Here is a 21,548-nt window from a genome sequence, read left to right on the forward strand (position 1 = left end):
CTCAGGAATCAACACAGAGATCCTGTGATCCTCCTATTTAGGATCCCAGGTCTCTGTGTTGATTCCACAAGCCCGTCCCCCTCACAGTTAGAAAACAGCCCCTAGGCATACATTTAACCCTTTGATCGCCCCTGGGTTAACCCCTTCCCTGCCAGTGTCATTATTACAGTGACAGTGCATATTTTTAGCACTGATTACTGTAGTAATGTCACTGATCTCCCCAAAAATGTCAGTTAGGGGTCCAATCTGTCCGCCACAATGTTGCAGTCTCGCTAAACATCGTAGATCGCCGCCATTACTAGTAAAAAATAAATAAATAAATAAAAATGACTTTAGATTGTAGACACGATAATTTATGCGCAAACCAATCAAAATACACTTACTGCGATTTTTATTTTACATACAAAATGTAGCAGAATACAAATTGGCCTAAAATGATGAAAAATTTAGATTTTTACATTTTATTATTGGGAATGTTATATAGCAGAATGTGAAAAATGTTTTTTTTTTTTTTTTTTTTCAGAATTGTCGCTCTTTTTTTGTTTATAGCACAAAAAATAAAAATAGCACAGGTGATCAAATACCACCAAAATAAAGCTCTGTTTGTGGGGATAAAAAGACATCAATTGTATTTGGGTACAGCATCACACAACTGCGTAATTGTCCATTTAAAATGACGCAGTGCCGAATCGCAAAAAATGGCCTGGTCATTAAGGGGGCAAATCCTTCTGGTCCAGAACTGGTTAAACATGTGTGCACAAAAATGCAAAAACAGCTCTGGCAGCAAAAAGGTTAAGCCCTTTGTAATAACCACCAAGATACGGTACTTTTCTTTATATACTCAGCAACCAAAAAGAGACACATTGGGGGAGATTTAATAAAACTTGGAGAGTGCAAAATCTGATGCAGCTCTGCATTGAGATCAATCAACTTCCAGGTTTAATTGTCAAAGCTTCATTGAACAAGCTAGAGTTAAGCCCCGTACACACGTACCGATTGTCGGCCGTAAATATTCGGCCGACAACCGATCGGCCGATTGTCGGCTTGTTAGTATGATGCTTCCGACAGCCGACAGCGCATTTTCGGCCGAACAGAATCTGTCGTGCAGGCATTAAAATTTTTGTTGGCCAACACCAGAACGGCCAATTGTTCGCCAGTCAGTACAGATTTCGGCCGACAGACAGCAGATTAGCAAGACTGGGCATGCTCAGAGAAGAAAAAAGACAAGCAAAGTTAACCATCACATGACATCACTTCTGCAGTCGGCTGTTGTTGGCCGACAAAATTCGTGTGCAGTCTTTTGCAGTTGTCAACCGACACGACAGCCCTGAACAAAAGACGGCCGATCGTTCGGCCGACGATCAGTACGTGTGTACGGGGCTTTAGAAGCTGATTGGCTTCCATGCACAGCTGCACCAGATTCTGAGTGCTCCAGTTTTAGTAAATCAACCCCACTGCCACCAGTTGAGAATTGCGGCTTTCTGGACTTTGCTGAGGGACTCTTGTGACCTGCTGTTGACTCTCTATATCAGGTCTGCAGCGCACTTCCTAATTCTACCACTGTGTGTCGCCCCAGCACTGTGTATCTCTGGCAGTCCCAGAGGCAGCAAATGTTCTGAGACTGCAATGCGCCTATGTAGTGCAGCGCAAGGAACTGCTCTGTGCTGTTAGATACCAGATAACATAGACAAGAATGACAATTTCCTGTCCACAATAATATATCAACTGCTGCAAGACTTCTGATTCCACTCACAGCTCCTTCTGCATAAGCTCTGACCGCCCAGGACATGATTGGAATTTTATAAGTGCTGCAGTGAAACACCAGAATAAGACAGTCTGATGGTACTGGATGCTTTACTTAGTTATACCAAAATGTACTGATTTACTGGAAATACCACAGCAAGTACCTGCTTTCATATTTATCAGATGACGTAACACGCAAAGGGTCAGATTCACTCAAACTAAGGGAAATGAGAAGAGATGTTGATGCCCAAAGTGACCAATCAGAAATACTGTAAAATTTTTCATTGCCATTATTTCTTAGCCTCAAATCCACAGCGGCCAATCAGAAATCATTTCACGGTCTTTTGATTGGTCTACACCTTTGCAGGTCATCCGAATTCTTTTAATTTGGATTGAGTATATCCAACATCACGTCATGACCGAAACACAAGGACACTTTGGACTTTTCTCTTGGATTCTAAACCAACGAAACTAACGTGACTTAGGTCAATAACTCCAATACTATGCTGGTAAAAATGAGAATGACACAAAACATATAAAATGTTATATTTCACAAATTTGTTACACTGTTTTCATCATTGCGGGGGAGGTAAGGAGGTTGAAAACATTGTAACAAACACATTTGTAAATGCTAACATTTTACGTTTTTTTTTACGCTGGACTTCTGATGTGATGGGGAAACTCTGACATGAAGGCTGGACTTCTGATGTAATAGCGCTGACTCTGATATGAAGGGGGGGGGGGGATCTGATGTGATGGGGGAACTCTGACATGAAGGTTGGACTTCTGATGTAATAGGGCTGACTCTGATATGAAGGGGGGGGGGGGATCTGATGTGATGGGGCTGACTCTGATATGAAGGTTGGACCTCTGCTGTGATGGTGGAACTCTGACATGAAGGGTGGACTTCTGATGTGATGGTGGGACTTAGACATGAAGGAGAACCTAAGATGTAATGGTGAGACTCTGACATAAAGGGATACCTCTCATGTATAGGTGGGACTCTGACATGAAGGGAAACCTAAGATTTGATGGTGGGTCTCTGACATGAAGGTTTGCCTTCTGATGTAATGGTCGGACTCTGACATGAAGGTGGACCTCAGATTTGATGGTGGGTCTCTGACATGAAGGTTGGACTTCGGATGTGATGGTGTGACTCTGACAGTGACATGAAGGGGGACCTTTGATGTATTGGTGGGACTCTTACATGAAGGGGGACCTCTGATGTATTGATGGGACTCTGACATGAAGGTGGACCTTTGATGTGATGGTGGGACTTTGACATTAAGGTTGGACCTTTGATGTGATGGTGGGACTCTGACATGAAGGGGGGGACCTCTGATGTGATGGTGGGACTCTGACATGAAGGGGGACCTCTGATGTGATAGTGGGACTCAGACATGAAGGGGGACCTCTGAGGTATTAGTGAGACTCTGACATGAAGGTTGGACTTCTGCTGTGATGGTGGGACTCTGACATAAAAGGTGGACTTCTAAAGTAATGGAGACTCCGACATGAAGAGGAACCTCTCATGTGATGGTGGTACTCTGACATGAAGGGGGGCCTATGATGTGTTGGTGGGACTCTGACATGAAGGTTGGACCTTTGGTGTATTGGTGGGACTCTGACATGAAGAGGAACCTCTCATGTGATGGTGGGACTGTAACATGAAGGGGGGACTTCTGATGTGATGGTGGGACTCTGACAAGAAGGTTGGACTTTTGATGTGATAGTGGGACTCTGACAGGAAGGGGGGACCTCTGATGTGATAGTGGGACTCCGACATGAAGGGGGACCTCTGATGTGATAGTGGGACTCAGACATGAAGGGGGACCTCTGAGGTATTAGTGAGACTCTGACATGAAGGTTGGACTTCTGCTGTGATGGTGGGACTCTGACATAAAAGGTGGACTTCTAAAGTAATGGAGACTGGAGACTCCGACATGAAGAGGAACCTCTCATGTGATGGTGGTACTCTGACATGAAGGGGGGCCTATGATGTGTTGGTGGGACTCTGACATGAAGGTTGGACCTTTGGTGTATTGGTGGGACTCTGACATGAAGAGGAACCTCTCATGTGATGGTGGGACTGTAACATGAAGGGGGGACTTCTGATGTGATGGTGGGACTCTGACATGAAGAAGGACGTCTGATGTATTGATGGGACTTTGACATGAAGGTGGACCTTTGATGTGATGGTGGGACCCTGACATGAATGGGGGACCTCTGATGTGATAGTGGGACTCGGATATGAAGGGGGACCTCTGATGTGATAGTAGGACTCGGATATAAAGGGGGACCTCTGATGTATTGATGAGACTTTGACATTAAGGTTGGACCTCTGTTGTGATGGTGGGACTCTGACATGCAGGGTGGACTTCTAATGTAATGGTGAGACTCCGACGTGAAGGGGAACCTCTAATGTGATGGTGGGACTCTGACATGAAGGGTGGACTTCTCATGTGATGGTGATACTGTGATATGAAGGGGAACCAATCATGTGAAGGTGGGACACTGACATGAAGAGGAACCTAAGATGTGATGGAGGGACTCTGACCTTAAAAAGGAGGGGGGGGGATGCATCACCCCAGGCTCAGGTTTCCCATTGATAAGTCATATTTCTGTGGTGTGCAATGTAGACTGGGGTGCCTTAAGATTTTGTGTACATTTAAAGGGTCTTGTGTCTGAAAAAAGGTTGAGGAACACCTAATGTCGCGGTTGGTAGTTGGTTAAGAATGGGAACATCTAATGTTGCGGTTGGTAGTTGGTTAAGGATGGGAACATCTAATGTCGCGGTTGGTAGTTGGTTAAGGATGGGAACATCTAATGTTGCGGTTGGTAGTTGGGTAAGGATGGGAACACCTAATGTTGCGGTTGGTAGTTGGTTAAGGATGGGAACATCTAATGTTGCGGTTGGTAGTTGGGTAAGGATGGGAACACCTAATGTCGCCGTTGGTAGTTGGGTAAGGATGGGAACACCTAATGTCGCGGTTGGTAGTTGGTTAAGAATGGGAACATCTAATGTCGCGGTTGGTAGTTGGTTAAGGATGGGAACACCTAATGTCGCGGTTGGTAGTTGGTTAAGAATGGGAACATCTAATGTCGCGGTTGGTAGTTGGTTAAGGATGGGAACATCTAATGTCGCGGTTGGTAGTTGGTTAAGAATGGGAACATCTAATGTCGCGGTTGGTAGTTGGTTAAGGATGGGAACACCTAATGTCGCGGTTGGTAGTTGGGTAAGGATGGGAACACCTAATGTCGCGGTTGGTAGTTGGTTAAGAATGGGAACATCTAATGTCGCGGTTGGTAGTTGGTTAAGGATGGGAACATCTAATGTCGCGGTTGGTAGTTGGTTAAGGATGGGAACATCTAATGTCGCGGTTGGTAGTTGGTTAAGGATGGGAACATCTAATGTCGCGGTTGGTAGTTGGTTAAGGATGGGAACATCTAATGTCGCGGTTGGTAGTTGGTTAAGGATGGGAACATCTAATGTCGCGGTTGGCAGTTGGTTAAGGATGGGAACATCTAATGTTGCGGTTGGTAGTTGGTTAAGGATGGGAACATCTAATGTCGCGGTTGGTAGTTGGTTAAGGATGGGAACACCTAATGTCGCGGTTGGTAGTTGGTTAAGGATGGGAACATCTAATGTTGCGGTTGGTAGTTGGTTAAGGATGGGAACACCTAATGTCGCGGTTGGTAGTTGGTTAAGAATGGGAACACCTAATGTCGCGGTTGGTAGTTGGTTAAGAATGGGAACACCTAATGTCGCGGTTGGTAGTTGGTTAAGGATGGGAACATCTAATGTTGCGGTTGGTAGTTGGTTAAGGATGGGAACGTCTAATGTTGCGGTTGGTAGTTGGTTAAGGATGGGAACACCTAATGTCGCGGTTGGTAGTTGGTTAAGAATGGGAACACCTAATGTCGCGGTTGGTAGTTGGTTAAGAATGGGAACACCTAATGTCGCGGTTGGTAGTTGGTTAAGGATGGGAACATCTAATGTTGCGGTTGGTAGTTGGTTAAGGATGGGAACGTCTAATGTTGCGGTTGGTAGTTGGTTAAGGATGGGAACACCTAATGTCGCGGTTGGTAGTTGGTTAAGGATGGGAACATCTAATGTTGCGGTTGGTAGTTGGTTAAGGATGGGAACACCTAATGTCGCAGTTGGTAGTTGGTTAAGAATGGGAACACCTAATGTCGCGGTTGGTAGTTGGTTAAGAATGGGAACATCTAATGTTGCGGTTGGTAGTTGGTTAAGGATGGGAACATCTAATGTTGCGGTTGGTAGTTGGTTAAGGATGGGAACATCTAAAGTCGCGGTTGGTAGTTGGTTAAGGATGGGAACATCTAATGTCGCGGTTGGTAGTTGGTTAAGGATGGGAACATCTAATGTCGCGGTTGGTAGTTGGTTAAGAATGGGAACACCTAATGTCGCGGTTGGTAGTTGGTTAAGAATGGGAACATCTAATGTTGCGGTTGGTAGTTGGTTAAGGATGGGAACATCTAATGTCGCGGTTGGTAGTTGGTTAAGGATGGGAACATCTAATGTCGCGTTTGGTAGTTGGTTAAGGATGGGAACATCTAATGTCGCGTTTGGTAGTTGGTTAAGGATGGGAACATCTAATGTTGCGGTTGGTAGTTGGTTAAGAATGGGAACATCTAATGTCGCGGTTGGTAGTTGGTTAAGGATGGGAACATCTAATGTCGCGTTTGGTAGTTGGTTAAGGATGGGAACATCTAATGTTGCGGTTGGTAGTTGGTTAAGGATGGGAACACCTAATGTCGCGGTTAGTAGTTGGTTAAGGATGGGAACATCTAATGTCGCGTTTGGTAGTTGGTTAAGGATGGGAACATCTAATGTCGCGGTTGGTAGTTGGTTAAGGATGGGAACATCTAATGTCGCATTTGGTAGTTGGGTATGGATGGGAACATCTAATGTCGCGTTTGGTAGTTGGCTAAGGATGGGAACATCTAATGTCGCAGTTGGTAGTTGGTTAAGGATGAGAACATCTAATGTCGCGTTTGGTAGTTGGTTAAGGATGGGAACATCTAATGTCGCGGTTGGTAGTTGGTTAAGGATGGGAACACCTAATGTCGCGGTTGGTAGTTGGGTAAGGATGGGAACATCTAATGTCGCGGTTGGTAGTTGGTTAAGGATGGGATGTTATTGGGATTTTGGAACATTTAGAACTGGAGATTACCTTCATAACCCACATGGGGTCTTATATTGGATTTCCTCCTGGATTGTGGAGGCAGAGCTGAGCTAGAACACCCTATACATGAAGACACTCAAGCAGGACCCCAGCACTAAGTCCCGTCGCTGATAACCTGCCAGGAGGAGAGTAGTACTCCAACCTGCTGTGCATGACATAACACAGAGCACAGTGTGAGCGTCGTGTCATCCTGTGCTGCATCAAAGCCCAACAAGGTTGCGATTTCCACTGGCGCTGGACGCCGTGAGAAAGTCAATCGTGACGTGGTGACGTGACTCCACAATTAAGAAGATTACGTTTTTGATGTGTCTTTAGTTGTAGGTAAGAGTTATTGCTGCAGCTCCCTCGTGAAAGTGCATTGGGGTGCCCTTCAAAAATGAATGGCAATGCATGCGAAGTGCGTTGTCACGTGTTGCAGTAACATGTAAATGTAACCCCTAAAGCTTGAGCACTCTCCATACTGGAAATCATTTCTATGTACAGAGTAATATTCCTTAACATGGCGGCTCATCACTTCTAAACATGGTGGCTCCGGTCATCTATTATACAGGTTCAGTCATTAGTTCCACAGCTCTCCAATACATCCCCCCTCTGCTCCAGGGAGGAAATCCATAAAACATGGCCTGATAGAGGGGACAGAAGCTTCACATCACACATTTCGGCTTCATCAAAGTTTATTACAGCTTTGTTCAAGGCAGAAAAGAGAACATCGGAGTCTGGGGACATCTGCTGCAACTCTGAGATGACAACACGGTTCGCTATTGTAGAGAAAGTCACGGCCTCCATAATGATGGGGAATGAGGATGTCTCTGCAGCTTCACCAGATTATAAAAGATTAACACAGGGGATGGGGCCTGTGCCCAAATAGTGCTGTCTGAGGGGGGTGGGGGGAGAGGTACCCCTTCCACCCGGCCATTTTATGGTTGGTCATCACTCTGTTCCTCTGGAGGTAGGGCCCTGTGGGAAGTAATTATTAGCTCTGGACTCCTGGTGTATTGGGGTCCATTCAATTACCCAGGCCATTATAGTGCGTCCTGCTCCTATTATGCGTGTGGGGGGGGGGACTCTAGGGAATAGACAGTGGTCAAGGCTTCTCTAGAGACTGGACAGTGGTCAAGGCTTCTCTAGAGACTGGACAGTGGTCAAGGCTTTTCTAGGGACTGGACAGTGGTCAAGGCTTTTCTAGGGAATAGACAGTGGTCAAGACTTCTCTAGAGACTGGACAGTGGTCAAGACTTCTCTAGAGAATGGACAGTGGTCAAGGCTTTTCTAGGGAATAGACAGTGGTCAAGGCTTTTCTAGGGAATAGACAGTGGTCAAGGCTTCTCTAGAGACTGGACAGTGGTCAAGACTTCTCTAGGGACTGGACAGTGGTCAAGGCTTTTCTAGGGACTGGACAGTGGTCAAGGCTTTTCTAGGGAATAGACAGTGGTCAAGGCTTCTCTAGAGACTGGACAGTGGTCAAGACTTCTCTAGGGACTGGACAGTGGTCAAGGCTTTTCTAGGGACCGGACAGTGGTCCTGGCTTCTCTAGGGATTGGACAGTGGTCAAGGCTTCTCTTGAAACTGGACAGTGGACAGGGTGTCTCTAGGGACTGGACAGTTGTTAGTGTGTCTTTTAGGACTGGACAGTGGTCAGGGCACCTCTAAGGACCAAACAGAGAAGTGGGCAGCTCTAGAACAGAATGGTAGTTAGTGTGCCTCTGGGGACTGGCCAGTGGTGAGAGAGCCTCTATGGACTGGATGGTGGTCAAGGCACCTCTAGAGACTCGACAGGGGACAGGACACCTCACGGGACTGGTCATTGCTCAGGGTGCCTCGTGGGGACTGGAAGGTGGTCAAAGCTCCTCTAGGAACCGGAGAGAGGAATTGGCGCCTCTAGAACAGGAAAGTTGTTAGGGCACTTCTAGGGATCAGACAGTGCTTCTAGAACAGGATGGTATTTAGGGCACCTCTAGGGACTGGCCAGTGGTTAGAGAGCCTCTATGGACTGGACGGTGGTTAAGGCTTCTCTAGAGACCTGGACAGAAGACAGGATGCCTCTCAGGACTGATCAGTGGTCAGGGTGCCTCTTGGGGCTAAATGATGGTCAGGGCTCCTCTAGGAACTGGACAGAGAAGTAAGTGCTTCTAGAAGAGGATGATAGTTAGTTTGCCTCTAGAGACTGGCAAATGGTCAGAGAGCCTTTATTGAATGCATGGTGGTCAAGGCTCCTTCATAGACCAGACAGCATATATGATGCCTCCTGGGACTTGTCATTGCTCAGGGTGCCTCATGGGGAAAGGAAGGTGGTCAAAGCTCCTCTAGGAACTAGACAGAGTAGTTAGGGGCCAATCTAGGGATTGGTTAGTGGCGAGGGAGCCTCTCTGAACTGAACAGTAGTCAAGGCTCCTCTATGGACTAGACAGTGGACAGGGTGCCTCTAGGGACTGAATGATGGTCAAGGTCAATGGTGCTTAGAAAACAGAAAATTGCAAAAACTTTAGGAATTGGCCGACACTGTCAGGTAATTTTTGTCATCCTACATGTTTCAGGCTCTGGGAGCAGGAACAGGAGTTTAGTTAGACTTAAAGTAAAAGAAGGAACAATAAGTAGGTCACTATTGGGGTAGTGATCCTTCATAGTCCCAGGCGAGGAGAGGACACAGAAGACTCTGAAGAATGGTGGCTCCCTCTGTGTCAGGAGTGTGAACAGCAAAGGTGCTCTAATATATTATCAAGCATTTCAGTGGGGTGAAGAGTTGCCGTACATGTATTGTGTGATGTGCTGTGTGATGTGCTGTGTGATGTGCTGTGTGATGTGCTGTGTGATGTGCAGCTCCACATTAATGGCTCAGACTGTAAATAAGATGGAAAATACTCACAGCTCCAGGAAGATGAAATATTCCTTCTTTGTCTCAAACACATCGACCAGCTGCAGGATGTTGGGGTGCTTCACCCTGCGAGGAAAGAAATGGGGTGACACTGAGGCCTCACAGTGGTATATATACACAGGTATATAGGGGATAATCCTCACAGTGGTATATATACAGGTGTATATGGGGATAATCCTCACAGTGGTATATATACAGGTGTATATGGGGATAATCCCCATAGTCGTATATATACAGGTATATAGGGGATAATCCTCACAGTGGTATATATACAGGTATATAGGGGATAATCCTCAAAGTGGTATATATACAGGTGTATAGGGGGTAATCCTCACAGTGGTATATATACAGGTATATAGGGGATAATCCCCATAGTGGTATATATACAGGTGTATAGGGGATAATCCCCATAGTGGTATATATACAGGTGTATAGGGGATAATCCTCATAGTGGTATATATACAGGTGTATAGGGGATAATCCTCACAGTGGTATATATACAGGTGTATAGGGGATAATCCTCACAGTGGTATATATACAGGTGTATAGGGGATAATCCTCACAGTGGTATATATACAGGTATATAGGGGATAATCCTCACAGTGGTATATATACAGGTGTATATGGGGATAATCCCCATAGTCGTATATATACAGGTATATAGGGGATAATCCTCACAGTGGTATATATACAGGTATATAGGGGATAATCCTCACAGTGGTATATATACAGGTGTATATGGGGATAATCCCCATAGTCGTATATATACAGGTATATAGGGGATAATCCTCACAGTGGTATATATACAGGTATATAGGGGATAATCCTCACAGTGGTATATATACAGGTATATAGGGGATAATCCTCACAGTGGTATATATACAGGTATATAGGGGATAATCCTCACAGTGGTATATATACAGGTATATAGGGGATAATCCTCACAGTGGTATATATACAGGTGTATAGGGGATAATCCTCACAGTGGTATATATACAGGTGTATAGGGGATAATCCTCACAGTGGTATATATACAGTTGTATAGGGGATAATCCTCACAGTGGTATATATACAGGTGTATAGGGGATAATCCTCACAGTGGTATATATACAGGTGTATAGGGGGTAATCCTCACAGTGGTATATATACAGGTATATAGGGGATAATCCCCATAGTTGTATATATACAGGTGTATAGGGGATAATCCCCATAGTGGTATATATACAGGTGTATAGGTGATAATCCTCACAGTGGTATATATACAGGTGTATAGGGGATAATCCTCACAGTGGTATATATACAGATATATAGGGGATAATCCTCACAGTGGTATATATACAGGTATATAGGGGATAATCCTCACAGTGGTATATATACAGGTGTATATGGGGATAATCCCCATAGTCGTATATATACAGGTATATAGGGGATAATCCTCACAGTGGTATATATACAGGTATATAGGGGATAATCCTCACAGTGGTATATATACAGGTGTATAGGGGATAATCCTCACAGTGGTATATATACAGGTGTATAGGGGATAATCCTCACAGTGGTATATATACAGGTATATAGGGGATAATCCTCACAGTGGTATATATACAGGTGTATATGGGGATAATCCCCATAGTCGTATATATACAGGTATATAGGGGATAATCCTCACAGTGGTATATATACAGGTATATAGGGGATAATCCTCACAGTGGTATATATACAGGTATATAGGGGATAATCCTCACAGTGGTATATATACAGGTATATAGGGGATAATCCTCACAGTGGTATATATACAGGTATATAGGGGATAATCCTCACAGTGGTATATATACAGGTGTATAGGGGATAATCCTCACAGTGGTATATATACAGGTGTATAGGGGATAATCCTCACAGTGGTATATATACAGTTGTATAGGGGATAATCCTCACAGTGGTATATATACAGGTGTATAGGGGATAATCCTCACAGTGGTATATATACAGGTGTATAGGGGGTAATCCTCACAGTGGTATATATACAGGTATATAGGGGATAATCCCCATAGTGGTATATATACAGGTGTATAGGGGATAATCCCCATAGTGGTATATATACAGGTGTATAGGTGATAATCCTCACAGTGGTATATATACAGGTGTATAGGGGATAATCCTCACAGTGGTATATATACAGATATATAGGGGATAATCCTCACAGTGGTATATATACAGGTATATAGGGGATAATCCTCACAGTGGTATATACAGGTATATAGGGGATAATCCTCACAGTGGTATATATACAGGTATATAGGGGATAATCCTCACAGTGGTATATACAGGTATATAGGGGATAATCCTCACAGTGGTATATATACAGGTATATAGGGGATAATTCTCACAGTGGTATATACAGGTATATAGAGGATAATCCTCACAGTGGTATACACAGGTATATAGGGGATAATCCTCACAGTTGTATATATACAGGTGTATAGGGGATAATCCTCACAGTTGTATATATACAGGTGTATAGGGGATAATCCTCACAGTGGTATATATACAGGTGTATAGGGGATAATCCTCACAGTGGTATATATACAGGTGTATAGGGGATAATCCTCACAGTGGTATATATACAGGTGTATAGGGGATAATCCTCACAGTGGTATATATACAGGTGTATAGGGGATAATCCTCACAGTGGTATATATACAGGTATATAGGGGATAATCCTCACAGTGGTATATATACAGGTGTATAGGGGATAATCCTCACAGTGGTATATATACAGGTATATAGGGGATAATCCTCACAGTGGTATATATACAGGTGTATATGGGGATAATCCCCATAGTCGTATATATACAGGTATATAGGGGATAATCCTCACAGTGGTATATATACAGGTATATAGGGGATAATCCTCACAGTGGTATATATACAGGTATATAGGGGATAATCCCCATAGTGGTATATATACAGGTGTATAGGGGATAATCCTCACAGTGGTATATATACAGGTGTATAGGGGATAATCCTCACAGTGGTATATATACAGGTATATAGGGGATAATCCTCACAGTGGTATATATACAGGTGTATAGGGGATAATCCTCACAGTGGTATATATACAGGTATATAGGGGATAATCCTCACAGTGGTATATATACAGGTGTATAGGGGATAATCCTCACAGTGGTATATATACAGGTGTATAGGGGATAATCCTCACAGTGGTATATATACAGTTGTATAGGGGATAATCCTCACAGTGGTATATATACAGGTGTATAGGGGATAATCCTCACAGTGGTATATATACAGGTGTATAGGGGGTAATCCTCACAGTGGTATATATACAGGTATATAGGGGATAATCCCCATAGTGGTATATATACAGGTGTATAGGGGATAATCCCCATAGTGGTATATATACAGGTGTATAGGGGATAATCCTCACAGTGGTATATATACAGGTGTATAGGGGGTAATCCTCACAGTGGTATATATACAGGTATATAGGGGATAATCCCCATAGTGGTATATATACAGGTGTATAGGGGATAATCCCCATAGTGGTATATATACAGGTGTATAGGGGATAATCCTCACAGTGGTATATATACAGGTGTATAGGGGATAATCCTCACAGTGGTATATATACAGGTGTATAGGGGATAATCCTCACAGTGGTATATATACAGGTATATAGGGGATAATCCTCACAGTGGTATATATACAGGTGTATATGGGGATAATCCCCATAGTCGTATATATACAGGTATATAGGGGATAATCCTCACAGTGGTATATATACAGGTATATAGGGGATAATCCTCACAGTGGTATATATACAGGTATATAGGGGATAATCCTCACAGTGGTATATATACAGGTATATAGGGGATAATCCTCACAGTGGTATATATACAGGTATATAGGGGATAATCCTCACAGTGGTATATATACAGGTGTATAGGGGATAATCCTCACAGTGGTATATATACAGGTGTATAGGGGATAATCCTCACAGTGGTATATACAGGTATATAGGGGATAATCCTCACAGTGGTATATATACAGGTATATAGGGGATAATTCTCACAGTGGTATATACAGGTATATAGAGGATAATCCTCACAGTGGTATACACAGGTATATAGGGGATAATCCTCACAGTGGTATATATACAGGTATATAGGGGATAATCCTCACAGTGGTATATATACAGGTATATAGGGGATAATCCTCACAGTGGTATATATACAGGTATATAGGGGATAATCCTCACAGTGGTATATATACAGGTATATAGGGGATAATCCTCACAGTGGTATATATACAGGTGTATAGGGGATAATCCTCACAGTGGTATATATACAGGTGTATAGGGGATAATCCTCACAGTGGTATATATACAGTTGTATAGGGGATAATCCTCACAGTGGTATATATACAGGTGTATAGGGGATAATCCTCACAGTGGTATATATACAGGTGTATAGGGGGTAATCCTCACAGTGGTATATATACAGGTATATAGGGGATAATCCCCATAGTGGTATATATACAGGTGTATAGGGGATAATCCCCATAGTGGTATATATACAGGTGTATAGGTGATAATCCTCACAGTGGTATATATACAGGTGTATAGGGTATAATCCTCACAGTGGTATATATACAGATATATAGGGGATAATCCTCACAGTGGTATATATACAGGTATATAGGGGATAATCCTCACAGTGGTATATACAGGTATATAGGGGATAATCCTCACAGTGGTATATATACAGGTATATAGGGGATAATCCTCACAGTGGTATATACAGGTATATAGGGGATAATCCTCACAGTGGTATATATACAGGTATATAGGGGATAATTCTCACAGTGGTATATACAGGTATATAGAGGATAATCCTCACAGTGGTATACACAGGTATATAGGGGATAATCCTCACAGTTGTATATATACAGGTGTATAGGGGATAATCCTCACAGTTGTATATATACAGGTGTATAGGGGATAATCCTCACAGTGGTATATATACAGGTGTATAGGGGATAATCCTCACAGTGGTATATATACAGGTATATAGGGGATAATCCTCACAGTGGTATATACAGGTATATAGGGGATAATCCTCACAGTGGTATATATACAGGTATATAGGGGATAATCCTCACAGTGGTATATACAGGTATATAGGGGATAATCCTCACAGTGGTATATATACAGGTATACAGGGGATAATTCTCACAGTGGTATATACAGGTATATAGAGGATAATCCTCACAGTGGTATACACAGGTATATAGGGGATAATCCTCACAGTGGTATATATACAGGTGTATAGGGGATAATCCTCACAGTTGTATATATACAGGTGTATAGGGGATAATCCTCACAGTTGTATATATACAGATATATAGGGGAGCAATCTTCATAGCTCACATTTTTAGGATGTTAATCTCATTTTTGGCCGCCTTCCGGACTTTGCGCCCATCTCTCTTCAGGAAACGTTTGCAGGTGTAGAGTTTTCCCGATGATTTGTCTTTGGCTCTGAAGACTTCGCAGAATTCCTCTCTGTCAGGTAAAACATTTGTGGTGTCTTATGTTAGCCATACACTATACAAATAATTGTTCAAACTCATTTTCAAATAACGACCACTTTGTCGTGAGAGCAAACATTTGGTCGCCATCATGTGATGACCAAATTTTGAACGATAAATCATTCAATGGACATAAATTAATCAGTTTTTGTCGGTTTTGTCACATTAACCTTTCAATTTATCGTTCGCTTCCCCCCCCCCCCCCCCCAGGAAGTTTTCCAACCTGTAACTTTGAGTTTTTGGCTCTGAAAAGTCGAAAAAAAAGTTCTGTGTGCCCATTAACTGGACAAAAAGCAAACAAATGGTCCAAATAACAGATTTTCAAGCGATTTTTCGTCTACTGTATAGGCACCATTATTCCATCTACAGGATAATCGCTAAAATTACCCCTTTTGGTTCCTTTTTGCCCATTTTCATCTTCTGTTGACTCTGCCTTTTTTTTTTTTTAATAACCTGCAGCAAATTCCCTGCCATGTTTTTTTTTAGCCATCTGTAGGCCATGTGACTGTAGTTCCCCCTCCTATTTCTCTAGTATAGCACAGCATGGCCATGGGCGTTCGCAAGGGAGAGCAAGGGGGGGCAAGTCGCCCACCCCCCCCCCCCCCGAAATCTCAACTTCCCCTTTAAAGTGGTTGTTAAAGCGGAATTCCGGCCTCAAATACATTTTTTATCTAAAAATACCCCTATAATACTAATCCATCGCCCTTTACAGAACCGCTATTCTCATACTTACAAGGTGTACGGTATTGGATTTTAGTCAAAATCTTACTTTTAAAAACGCTGTCTGAGCGCGGCCATCTTAGATGTGGGCATCTGAAGCCGCAGTGTAATCTGCTGTGTCCTCCTTCCTGATTCCAGTTCATTCTGGCTACCCAGAATGCACCTGGAAATCTCACGCATGCGCTGTACTATGCGATCGGCATAAAGGAGAGGAGCGGCCGGCCGCCCACGTCACTGCCCATTGCCTCCTGGGAGTGATGACCAACAGCTCCCAGGACGCAATGCAAAGGCGGAAGGGACGTCGGCGGCCGCGGCTGCAGAGGGGAGAGAAGGAGGAAGTGCCCTGAAAATAAGGTCAGGGACCCCCATAAAAAATCGAAACTGCCCAATTGTTCATGAGCATAGCGAGCACTCCAGGAATCAGTAAAGTTGAAAAATAGGCCAGAACGCCGCTTTAAGCCACTTTATACAATCCTGCCTTGTCTGTTTATTAATCCTGTGTGCCCATGCCCTTGTGTCTGTGTTTTAAAAAAATAAAATATTCTTTACCAGATTTCAGAGTGCTGATTGCCGCTCACGTGACCCGCCGGCTCTTTCCTCTCTCCGTCTGACAGCTGCCTGCAGTGAGTGGAGCCGAAGATTCCCTGCTGACGTCAGTCGGGAGGGGAGGAGGAGAGAGGCGGCAGGTCATGTGAGCGGCAATCGACGCTCTGAAAACTGGTAAAGAGCGGCTTATTTTTAAAAAACAGACACAGGGGGCACATAGGATTATTAAACAGACTGTAGACAGGATATGAAACTTTAAATGAAACTTCAGCAGCAGGAGGGGAGGGGGGGGGGGGCACTGACACAGGAGCAGACAGGCAGGGAGGCAGGGGGCGGGCACTGACACAGCTGTAAACACAGCTGACGGTTCTTCTTCTGGAATGATCACAGAGCCCCTGTGATCCTTCTATATAGGATCACAGGTCTCTGTGGTCATTTAAAAGGCCCATCTCCCATACAGTTAGAATCACTCCCCTAGGTACACATTTAACCCCTTGATCACCCACTGTGTTAACTCCTTCCCTGCCAGTGTCATTAGTACAGTGACAGTGCATATTTTTAGCACTGATTACTGTAGTAATGTCACTGGTCCCCCCAAAAGTGTCAAAAATGTCAGTTAGGGGTCCGATCTGTCCGCCGCAATGTTGCAGTCCCGCTAAAAATCACAGATCGCCGCCATTACTAGTAAAAAAAAACAAAAATTACATAAATCTTTCCCGTAGTTAGTAGACGCGATATCGTTTGCGCAAACCAATCAAAATACACCTATTGCGATTTTTTTTTTACAAAAATATGTAGCAGAAAACAAATTGGCCTAAAATGTTAAAAAAAATTTGTTTTTTTTTTTTTTTTTTTTTTGGGAATGTTATATAGCAGAATGTGAAAAATATTGTTTTTTTTTTATTTTTCAGAATTGTTGCTCTATTTTTGTTTATAGCGCAAAAAATAAAAATCGCAGAGGTGATCAAATACCACCAAAAGAAAGATCTATTTGTGGGAAAAAAAGGACAACATTTTTATGTAGGTACAGCGTCGCATGAACGTGAAATTGTCAGTTAAATGAAAGCAGTGCCGAATCGCAAAAAATTGCCTGGTCATTACGGGGGAAAATCCTTCCGGTCCAGAAGTGGTTAAGGGAACAGGATCAATATTTTTTTTTTCTTTTTAGGTTAACAAATGTTTTACAAATAAATTCTGCCGTTCCCCCTTTAAAAATAAATACTGGTGAGTCGCGGCTCACGCAGTGAATGATGTCATTGTCGAAAAGGGGCGGAGCATGGGTGACCGTAAAATGATGTCCCCCCCTCCAAAAAAAAGTTCTGCGGACAACCATGGGTTTGGCTCCTGTCACTAGGAGTGTGCACACTTCATGGTTAGTTTAGTAGAATAGAATAGAATAATATAGAATAGAATATAATACAATAGAATAAAATAGAATAGAATAGAATAGAATAGCAAATTTATTGTCATTGGAAAAAACAAATTCGTACATTTGTACTATATATATTTTTTTTATGCATCACAATCATCAACTGCACATTTCCCATACATGATTTAATTATACCAAAATATAAAAAAGTCCCTATATTAAAAATAAAACACATAATACATTATAAGATTTGATATTCTTTTTTTTCTCTCATTGCAGGGTCAGCATGAGACTAGGAAATGCTAGAGGAGAACAGAAGGGAAGATCTCTACAAATGATGGAATCTTACAATATATTGATTATTGATATTGATATTGATCAGGAAAAATCGAGTTAAAGTGGGTTCTTCTATGCGGTAGAAGAAAGTGGGCATTTCATCATTCATACTCACGTCTTGATGAGCTGGCCCAAGTCATACTTGTCGCTGACTTCTGTGGGTTGATTGTAATCCTTTTTGTCACCTAACGTCACACATCCAAACGGCATTGCCCGCCTGCAGGGAGAGGGGACAGCGTAAGTGATAGAGTCCACGGCCCATCATCCTCCGGGGCAGATAATATAACAGGTTACATTGTTATCAGATCCCAATATTAATCATGAGGAATAACTGATGTCTCACTACTCAACCCGAATCACACACATCATTGTCCTGGACTCGGCCGGGGGGGATGGGGAATGGGGGTAGGAAGGCTTGCAGTCAGGACAGGAGGGAGTAGGAAGGCTTGCAGTAAGGACAGGAGGGGGGGGGTAGGAAGGTTTGCAGTCAGGACAGGAGGGGGGATGGGGGGGGGGGGGTAGGAAGGCTTGCAGTCAGGACAGGAGAAGGGATGGAGGGGGGGGGTAGGAAGGCTTGCATTTAGGACAGGGGGGGGGGGATGGGGGGGGGTAGGAAGGCTTGCAGTCAGGACAGGAGGGGGGTGGGGGGGGGGTAGAAAGGCTTGCAGCCAGGACAGGAGGGGGGGTGGGGGGGTAGGAAGGCTTGCAGTAAGGACAGGAGGGGGGATGGGGGTAGGAAGGCTTGCAGTCAAGACAGGAGGGGGGAATGGGGGTGGGTTAGGAAGGCTTGCAGTCAGGACAGGAGGGGGATGGGGGGTAGGAAGGCTTGCAGCCAGGATAGGAGGGGGGGATGGGGGGATAGGAAGGCTTGCAGTCAGGACGGGGGGTGGGGGGGGGTAGGAAGGCTTGCAGTCGGGACAGGAGGGGGGGATGGGAGGGTAGGAAGGCTTGCAGTCAGGACAGGAGGAGGGGGGATTGGGGGGGGGGTAGGAAGGCTTGCAGTCAGGACAGGAGGGGGGATGGGGGGGTAGGAAGGCTTGCAGCCGGGACAGGAGGGGGCGATGGGGGGTAGGAAGGCTTGCAGTCAGGACAGGAGGGGGGGATGGGGGGGTAGGAAGGCTTGCAGTCAGGACAGGAGGGGGGATGGGGGGGGTAGGAAGGCTTGCAGTCAGGACAGAAGGAGGGGGGATTGGGGGAGGGGGGTAGGAAGGCTTGCAGTCAGGACAGGAGGGGGGGATGGGGGGGTAGGAAGGCTTGCAGTCAGGATGGGGGGGGGATTTAGGGGGGGTAGGAAGGCTTGCAGTCAGGACAGGAGGGGGGTGGGGGGTAGGAAGGCTTGCAGTCAGGACAGGAGGAGGGGGGATTGGGGGGGGTAGGAAGGCTTGCAGTCAGGACAGGAGGGGGGATGGGGGGTAGGAAGGCTTGCAGCCAGGACAGGAGGGGGTGATGGGGGGTAGGAAGGCTTGCAGTCAGGACAGGAGGGGGTGATGGGGGGGTAGTAAGGCTTGCAGTCAGGACAGGAGGGGGGATTGGGGGGGGGGGGTAGGAAGGCTTGCAGTCAGGACAGGAGGGAGGGAGATGAGGGGGGGGGGGTAGGAAGGCTTGCAGTTAGGACAGGAGTGGGGGGGATTTACTAAAGGAGCAGAGAAGAGACCGTTCACTTAGCAAAATCATCTACCATTTTAAAGCTGGCCATACATTATACAATCTTATTGTTCAATTTTCCAAAAACTACATAATATGAGGTGAAACCCAAAAACGTTCAGGCTGTATGCCATGGGTCTTCAAACTATGGCCAGTGCTGTATCTTAGCCTAGGCCAACAAGGCCCAGGCCTAGGGCGACACTTTGAAGGGGGGCAGCAAAAAAGCTGCACCCCGCACGAAAAATAAACAGCATACTCCCGACTCTTGACGAAAAGGGTCCCCGCTGGCTTGCGCTACACTTTTAGTATAGTGCCAGTCTTATGGGGCAAATTGGGCCAGAGGGCAGGGTCCAGGAGGCAAATCAGTCTGGCACCCCTATAAAGCGGTCACACTGCTACCTGCGCTGTGATAATATCCACCGGTGAGGACATTTGGACAGACTACAGACAGGAAGGGGTGGATCGTATTTAAATTAGGGGGTGCCCAAGTTTAGTCAGGCCTAGGGCAGCACAAAACCTAAATACACCACTGACTATGGCCCTCCAGTTGTAGAGGAACTACAATTCCCATCATGCCTAGTCATGTCTGTGAATGTCAGAGTTTTACAATGCCTCATGGGATGTGTAGTTCAGCAAGATCTGGAGGGCCATAGTTTGAGGATCCTTGTTGTATGCAATCAGGTAGGCCCCCGCACTACATGGTTGAAGGTAAATCTAAAGGAGATTGCACAGAAATTGTACAAGAAAATTTTATAATGTATTGCCAGCTTAAGTGAATGTTCTTTTTTTAGTAAATCGTCTTCTTTACATTAGAAAAGTCACTTTAATATCAGTATAAAGTATAACACATATTGGGGGGGGGGGGGGGGGGGTAAGGGGGTCCTATTGAAATCTGTAAATCTGGGGATGAGATTTTCTTTCATCTTGTGTTTATTTTGGTTGTAACAACAAGAGTACAAAATATAAAAACCTCGAATCATAAACATGTACGATGGGCTTCCCACCGAAATCTGATGGTTACATAATGTTAGGATGGAGGAAGACAATTCAGGATCTCTGGGTGCTCCTCCAGACATGGACGGGAAATAATGTCTTCGCTCTTTTTGCTTTCAATGTGAAATATTGGAGATTGGGGAGAGGGGGGTCACAGATGAGGTACGAGGTGTCTGTAAATATTTTATATTATGTGATTTAATTGCACCAACGGATTTTGTCATTGACTTCAGGACCACGATAAACCATAAAGTTCCACACTGCAACAAATCCTACAATCTAATGCCCCCCCCCCACCTTCCTTCACACCCCCCCCCCCCCACCTTCCTTCACACACGCGTGCTGACCTTCAACTTTCTCCTCTCACACACTTATTCTTCCTGCCTTCCTTCATCCTCCCCTCTCTCCTTCCTTCCATTTACACCCTCTTACTTGCACCCTTTTCCACCTCTCCTCTCCTCTCCTCTCTATCCTTTCCGCTCTCTTTTTCACCCCCCTCTCTCCTCCT

The 21,548-nt window shown here is 44.5% G+C and overlaps 1 protein-coding gene across 1 annotated transcript in view; it reads right to left on the reverse strand.

Annotated features, from left to right (window-relative positions):
• The window catches only part of CAMKV (CaM kinase like vesicle associated), a 174,122-nt gene that overhangs the window by 42,677 nt on the left and 109,897 nt on the right, over positions 1 to 21,548 (reverse strand). The window contains exons 2-4 of the mRNA XM_082265293.1: positions 18,519 to 18,620; positions 15,275 to 15,406; positions 9,817 to 9,891 (exon numbers count right to left, since the gene is read on the reverse strand). Coding sequence (XP_082121419.1) covers positions 9,817 to 9,891; positions 15,275 to 15,406; positions 18,519 to 18,613 — 302 coding nt within the window. The 5' untranslated portion in view covers positions 18,614 to 18,620. The remainder of the gene's footprint in view (positions 1 to 9,816; positions 9,892 to 15,274; positions 15,407 to 18,518; positions 18,621 to 21,548) is intronic.

The sequence above is a fragment of the Pelophylax lessonae genome (assembly GCF_965119305.1).
Source record: "Pelophylax lessonae genome assembly, chromosome: 8".
Classification (NCBI taxonomy): domain Eukaryota; kingdom Metazoa; phylum Chordata; class Amphibia; order Anura; family Ranidae; genus Pelophylax; species Pelophylax lessonae.